At 50.7% G+C, this 7,711-nt stretch overlaps 1 protein-coding gene across 1 annotated transcript in view; it reads left to right on the top strand.

The window, feature by feature from the left end:
• slc25a13 (solute carrier family 25 member 13) overlaps positions 1–7,711 on the top strand; it is an 84,359-nt gene that overhangs the window by 30,892 nt on the left and 45,756 nt on the right. The window contains exons 7-9 of the mRNA XM_031795168.1: positions 62–200; positions 2,881–2,974; positions 6,703–6,787. Coding sequence (XP_031651028.1) covers positions 62–200; positions 2,881–2,974; positions 6,703–6,787 — 318 coding nt within the window. The remainder of the gene's footprint in view (positions 1–61; positions 201–2,880; positions 2,975–6,702; positions 6,788–7,711) is intronic.

Raw genomic sequence — 7,711 nt, 5'->3', positions numbered from 1 at the left:
CTCTCCCCTCCCCTCCCCTCCTCTCTCTCTCACCTCTCCTCTCCACCCCTCTCTCTCCCAGGTGGCCGGAGGCAGTACATCTCACCAGGTCAGTTTCTCCTACTTTAACGGTTTCAACTCTCTCCTCAACAACATGGATCTCATTAGGAAGATCTACACCACACTGGCTGGGAGCAGTAGAGTCCTGGAAGTCACTAAAGGTGGTAGGCACAGATAAGCACCACATGTGCATGAACGCACACACACACACACGTTCATGCACACACACATGTACACACAAACACACACATACTGTGGTTGTGTGTTGTTGCTTTTCTTTTGTTTGTTTTCTTCTTTCCACTCCCCCCCCCCCCCCCCCCCCCCCCCTCGTCCTCCTCCTTGTCTACATTTGATTGGCCCTGCTGGATGTGTCCCAACAGACACATGGGCAGTTTACCCAGAATGCTCAGCAGCAGTGGCGGGCCTCTCACTGGGCCTGTCTGTGACACATCCTCCTTGGCTCTGGCTAGGAGTTGCCCCTGAGGCACAGATCTAGGATCAGCTAACCCTGCCCAAATTCTACCTTAAACCATTAAAGGGTGGATGGCCAGTACAGACCAAACTAACAGTTGTTTCACACATCACAAATAGCAGAGAGGAAAGGATAAACATACACAATGTGTAATGATTTGACATGAAATGACAGTTGACATGTATTAAGTCAGACTTATCGCAATAATTAGAGCAACAGTCCCCCTCAACATCACCCCCCCCCCCTCAGAGGCCAGTTGTTGAATTGTACTCTAGGTTCTCTCTCTCTCTCTCTCTCTCTCTCTCCTCTCTCTCACTCTCTCTCTCTCTCGTCTCTCTCTCTCTCTCTCTCTCTCCTCTCTCCTCTCTCTCTCTCTCTCACTCTCAGACTGAGCAGGGCTGGGGCTGAGTAGGTCAGTCCACCACATGGCTCTGGGGTTCTGGGTATGTGAGTGTGATGCTATCGGGCCTTATCGGGGTGGTGGGCCTGGGCCTGAGTTTCCTTGGCTGTTCCCACCATGGCGTGGCCGTGGCTGGGCTGTGGTGGCCCCTAGCCAGGCCTCGCCCCCCCCCAGCCAGTCATTAGGCCCTACTGGGACCTGGTCTGTGCGTGCAGAGCTCCACGTCTCTCTCTCTCTCTCTCTCTCTCCCTGACCCCCACCATCCAGCCTGATTGGTTCCGTATGTATGGTGGTTTGGGACGTCATCGCTCTGGTTACCTAGGGCAGGGCTGATTACAACATTCTGTGGTCTGCTACATAGAGTATATATGACAGAGACAGGTGATTGTTTTGTATAGATGTAGATGAATGTTAGTCTTCTCTGTGTATGCAGACCGGGAATTTGGGACTAGATTTAATAGCAACAGGTGATTATCTTGTATACCATTTGGTGATGTTGTGTATCATATATAGACTGACAGTCATGTAATGTCTGTGTATAGCTGGACAGTCAGCTGATCTTTGTGTGTAGATAGTTTAGACAGAGTTATCTGTGTGTGTGATCTGTGATTCCCCTGACAGACAGTGTGTTGTGTCAGAGCCTGGGGGTAAACTGAGCTAGCTGATCTCTGTGGGACAACACAGCAAGAACACTTGCTGCTCTTTGAATAAGCTCGTCACTCAATACCAGATACCAGAGCTATAGAAATCACACTGTAAGCCAGCCCTGAGTTGAGTCCCAAATGGAACCCTATTCCCTTCAACGTGTACTACTTCTGTAGTGCACACAAGTTGGATGTTGGGAAAGATAGGTTTTCATCTGAGATCACCTGTATAAATCCCAGATACATAACGTGGGAGTATCCATCACACATAATGCAAAGCAAGACTCAGATAAAGTAGAAATAAAACTATTATGCATTGATGTTTAACTCTCCTCTACTCTCCTCTCTCTTCTCTCTTTGCCTCTCCTCTCTTCTCCATTCCTCTCTCTTCTCTCCTTGCCTCTCCTCTTCTCTCCTTGCCTCTCCTCTCTTCTCTCCTTGCCTCTCCTCTCTTCTCCATTCCTCTCCTCTCTCTTCTCTCCTTGCCTCTCCTCTCTTCTCCATTCCTCTCCTCTCTCCTTGCCTCTCCTCTCTTCTCCATTCCTCTCCTCTCCTCTCCTCTCCTCTCTTCTCCATTCCTCTCTCTTCTCTCCTTGCCTCTCCTCTCTTCTCCATTCCTCTCCTCACTTCTCATATCTTCTCCATTCCTCTCCTCTCCTCTCTTCTCCATTCCTCTCTCTCCTCTCCTTGCCTCTCCTCTCTCCTCCATTCCTCTCCTCTCTCTCCTCTCTTCTCCATTCCTCTCCTCTCTCTCCTCTCTTCTCCATTCCTCTCTTCTCCATTCCTCTCCTCTCTCTCTCCTCTCTCTTCTCAATTCCTCTCCTCTCTCTTCTCCATTCCTCTCCTCTCTCTCTCCTCTCTTCTCCATTCCTCTCCTCTCTCTCTCCTCTCTTCTCCATTCCTCTCCTCTCTCTCCTCTCTTCTCCATTCCTCTCCTCTCTCTCTCTCCTCTCTTCTCCATTCCTCTCCTCTCTCTCTCTCTCTCTTCTCCATTCCTCTCCTCTCCTCTCTCTCCTCTCCTTGCCTCTCCCTCTCTTCTCCATTCCTCTCCTCTCTCTTCTCTCCTTGCCTCTCCTCTCTTCTCCATTCCTCTCGTCTCTCTTCTCTCCTTGCCTCTCCTCTCTTCTCCATTCCTCTCCTCTCTTCTCCATTCCTCTCCATTCCTCTCCATTCCTCTCCTCTCTCCTCTCCTCTCCTCTCTCCTCTCCTCTCCTTGCCTCTCTTCTCCATTCCTCTCTCTCTCCTCACCTCTCCTCTCTTCTCCATTCCTCTCCTCTCTCTCTCCTCTCATTGCCTCTCTCCTCTCCTCTCCTCTCCTGTAACAGAGGAGTTCATCATTGCGGCCCAGAGGTTTGGTCAGGTGACTCCAATGGAGCTGGACATCCTGTTCCAACTGGCCGACCTCTCTGAGTCCCGTGGGTGAGTCTCACACACACACACACACACACACACACACACACACACACACACACACACACACACACACACACACACACACACACACACACACACACACACACACACACACACACACACACACACACACACACACACACACACAAAATAAAGAGCCCTATTCGGTTTAAATAGCTTCATTACAGTTGGCTGGCCCTCGTCGCCAAACCCACTGGCTTCAGGTCATCTACAAGACCCTGCTAGGTAAAGTCCCCTCTTATCTCAGCTCGCTGGTCACCATAGCAGCACCCACCTGTAGCACGCGCTCCAGCAGGTATATCTCTCTGGTCACCCCCAAAACCAATTCTTCCTTTGGCCGCCTCTCCTTCCAGTTCTCTGCTGCCAATGACTGGAACGAACTACAAAAATATCTGAAACTGGAAACACTTATCTCCCTCACTAGCTTTAAGCACCAGCTGTCAGAGCAGCTCACAGATTACTGCACCTGTACATAACCCATCTATAATTTAGCCCAAACAACTACCTCTTCCCCTACTGTATGTATATATTTATTTATTTTGCTCCTGCTTGGCTTTATCTTGGTCAGGTCGCAGTTGTAAATGAGAACTTGTTCTCAACTTTCCTACCTGGTTAAATAAAGGTGAAATAATTATTTTTTTAAACAGTTACGTTCAAGATACATAATTATGCAGAACAGATCATACATCATCAGATCATACATCATCAGATCATACATCATCAGATCATACATCATCAGATCATACATCATCAGTCCTCTCAGCCTTATTTTGAACTCAGTGATTTCCAGTAATATTGAATGAAGCTCCATATTAGGGAAACATTTTCCCAGAGTCATTGCTATACAGCGTATTGTAGTCCATGCCTCTCATTGTATTTCCACATTAGCATGTATTGTTGTAGTTAATGCCAGTTTTCAGTTGATTGGATTTCAATAGCCTGTCCTTTAATGCGTGTGGTTGTCATTGGATCACTGGGGCTCGTCATACCTCTGGGACCCAGTCATTCCTCGTCCAAAATGTCTGCTTTCACTGCAGCGTGGTCAAGAGAGCCAGACATGACTGCTGCTCTGCTATGATGCCAGGATAAGAATCCACTTTCTCTCAACTAAGCCTTCAAAACTCAGCATTTATCCAAAGAAGGGGAGACAAACTTACACACACACACGCACACACACACACACACACACCACACACACACACACACACACACACACACACACACACACACACACACACACACACACACACACACACACACACACACACACACACACACACACACACACACACACACACACAGGAAAGGGGAATCCACACAGCATACAGCACCCCAGTGGTTCTTCTAATTGTACACGGCTCACGTTCCCATGAATCTTGCTCAATAGGGCCGACCTGTGACGTAGAGAACCGGTAATTTCTGCCCTCTCCGAGCACCTGATGATTATTTCTGGGCAACGGGATACTTTAATAGTCTCCCCAGCCTCTGATTGGAGATGCAGGAGATAATTGCTCCCAATAATCGGAGGGGATTGAGCTGCTCCCAAATCTGGGAACGCCACAGATATGTTATGTGGAGGCTGAGTTGGAGAGGCCCGGGAATCACAGACAAATGTTTTGTTTTGAGGGAAAGAGAAAAGAGGGGAGAGAGAAAGAGGGAGAGAGAAAGAGGGAGAGAGAAAGAGGGAGAGAGAAAAAGGGAGAGAGAAAGAGGGAGAGAGAAAGAGGGAGAGAGAAAGAGGGAGAGAGAAAGAGGGAGAGAGAAAAAGGGAGAGAGAAAGAGGGAGAGAGAAAGAGGGAGAGAGAAAGAGGGAGAGAGAAAGAGGGAGAGAGAAAAAGGGAGAGAGAAAGAGGGAGAGAGAAAGAGGGAGAGAGAAAGAGGGAGAGAGAAAAGGGAGAGAGAAAGAGGGAGAGAGAAAGAGGGAGAGAGAAAGAGGGAGAGAGAAAGAGGGAGAGAGAAAAAGGGAGAGAGAAAGAGGGAGAGAGAGGTAGTCGGTCATTGATATTGTTGAATATCAGATATCGTTGAAAATCGTACCAGGGTCAGAAGGAAAAAGTCAGAAACGTTTTGAAGTGTTTCTCTAAATAATAGTGTAAAGCAATTCAACTTTTCCCTCTCTCCTCCTCTCCTCCTCTTCTCCTCTCCTCCTCTCCTCCTCTTCTCCTCTCCTCCTCTCCTCCTCTCCTCCTCTTCTCCTCTTCTCCTCTCCTCCTCTCCTCCTCTCCTCCTCTTCTCCTCTCCTCTCCTCCTCTCCTCCTCTTCTCCTCTCCTCCTCTCCTCCTCTCCTCCTCTTCTCCTCTCCTCCTCTCCTCCTCTTCTCCTCTCCTCCTCTCCTCCTCTCCCTCTCTCCTCCTCTCCTCCTCTTCTCCTCTCCTCCTCTCCTCCTCTCCTCTCCCTCTCTCCTCCTCTCCTCCTCTCCCTCTCTCCTCCTCTTCTCCTCTCCTCCTCTCCTCCTCTCCTCCTCTCCCTCTCTCCTCCTCTCCTCCTCTCCCTCTCTCCTCCTCTTCTCCTCTCCTCCTCTCCTCCTCTTCTCCTCTCCTCCTCTCCTCCTCTTCTCCTCTCCTCCTCTTCTCCTCTCCTCCTCTCCTCCTCTTCTCCTCTCCTCCTCTCCTCCTCTCCCTCTCTCCTCCTCTTCTCCTCCCCTCCTCTCCTCCTCTTCTCCTCTCCTCCTCTCTCCCTCCTCCTCTCCTCTCCTCCTCTCCTCTCTCCTCTCCTCCTCTCTCCTCTCCTCCTCTCCTCCTCTCCTCTCCTCTCTCCTCCTCTCCTCCTCCCTCTCTCCTCCTCTTCCTCCCTCTCTCCTCTCCTCCTCTCCCTCTCTCTCCCTCCTCTCCTCCTCTCCTCCTCTCCTCTCTCCTCTCCTCCTCTCCTCCTCTCCCTCTCTCCTCCTCATCCTCCTCTCCTCCTCTCCTCCTCTCCTCCTCTCCTCCTCTCCTCTCTCCTCCTCCTCCTCTCCCTCTCTCCTTCCTCGTCCCTCTCTCCTCTCCTCCTCTCCTCCTCTCCTCCTCTCCCTCTCTCCTCCTCTCCTCCTCTCCCTCCTCTCCTCCTCTCCCTCTCTCCTCCCTCTCCCTCCTCTCCTCCTCTCCTCCTCTCCCCTCTCCTCCTCTCGCTCCTCTCCTCTCTCCCTCTCTCCTCTCCTCCTCTCCCTCTCTCCTCTCCCTCTCTCCTCCTCTCCCCTCTCCTCCTCTCCTCCTCTCCCTCTCCTCCTCTCCTCTCTCCTCCTCTCTCCTCCTCTCCCTCTCTCCTCCTCTCCTCCTCTCCTCCTCTCCCTCTCTCCTCCTCTCCTCCTCTCCTCTCTCCTCCTCTCCTCTCTCCTCCTCTCCTCCTCTCCCTCTCTCCTCCTCTCTCCTCTCTCCTCCTCTCCTCCTCTCCCTCTCTCCTCCTCTCCCTCTCTCCTCCTCTCCTCCTCTCCTCTCTCCTCCTCTCCTCCTCTCCCTCTCTCCTCCTCTCCTCCTCTCCTCCTCTCCTCCTCTCCTCCTCTCCTCTCTCTTCCTCCTCCTCTCTCTCTCCTCCTCTCCTCTCTCCTCTCCTCCTCTCCTCCTCTCCCTCTCTCCTCCTCTCCTCCTCTCCTCTCTCTCCTCCTCCTCTCGTCCTCCTCTCCTCTCCTCTCTCCTCCTCTCCTCCTCTCCTCCTCTCCTCCTCTCCTCCTCTCCTCCTCCTCCTCCTCTCCTCTCTCCTCCTCTCCTCCTCTCTCCTCCTCTCCTCCTCTCCTCCAGCCGTGTTGGTCTGGTGGACATTGACAGGATTGCTCCGCTGGAGGAGGGGGCCCTCCCATACAACCTGGCCGAGGTCCAGAGACAGGTAATATAGAGAGAGAAAGAAAGAAAGCAGGACAGAAAGGAGACTTGTTGATGGTTTTATCTTTCTTTTCAGACTCAGAGATATAGGCTGGGATTCAATTCAAGGCTTTTAAAAGGCGCATTGTCGGCTGTTTAGTGACCTACGCTACAGAGCGCTTTGGATTGAATCACAACCATAGTTATTTCCTAACTGTAGTATAGAAACATCTCCAACAACGAGCTTTTAAGTTCACTGATGATGTTGTTGGGTATTTCGAAGATCACTTAGCAATACACTAGGACAGATATATCCAACATGAAGCATGAACAACTGAAGACAAAATCATCTTTCTACAGGATCCCAAAATACCAGTCCAAATTCCAGCCCACTCGCTCTATTTCTGTCAGTCTCTCAAATGAACAAACTGCTAAGGAAAACACAACTTCTCTCCATAGAAATACCATTAGACATCAGAAACCTCTCTGTGACATTATATCTTTATCAAGTCAACTTTTAAAACCATGTTAATTCAAGACCAACTGCAGCCGTCCAAATCAGTTATCTCAAAGGTATTGAGGGGGGAAATTAAAAATGAGTGAAGGGTGTTTGAAACAAAACGGCTGAGGAAAGAAAATGGAAAGAAAGTTGGATGGATGTTTCTTTTTTCCCCTCCTGTTAGAAGTTCTGCCTGGTCTGCAGAGTGAGACAGCGCGGTGTTGTGGGGTGAGTTCCTCCTCCTCCTCCTCTGACTGCAGCCAGGCTAGGCTCCAGGCCGGGCCGGGCCGGAGCAGGGGCCCAGGGTAGAGACGCCAGTCCCACCACAATGAGCCACTTTGGGCTGTGTGGTCTGGCCTCTGCGGGCTATAGGCCAGCTCTCCCTCTGAACCTCCAACCCTCCTCATCTGGCTCTGACTCAGAGAGAGAAGAGGAAGGAGGGGGGGTCCT

The sequence above is a fragment of the Oncorhynchus kisutch genome, linkage group LG17, assembly GCF_002021735.2.
Source record: "Oncorhynchus kisutch isolate 150728-3 linkage group LG17, Okis_V2, whole genome shotgun sequence".
Lineage (NCBI taxonomy): Eukaryota > Metazoa > Chordata > Actinopteri > Salmoniformes > Salmonidae > Oncorhynchus > Oncorhynchus kisutch.
The sequence above is the reverse complement of the archived record's forward strand: the minus strand, read 5'-3'. Positions and strand labels throughout refer to the sequence as shown.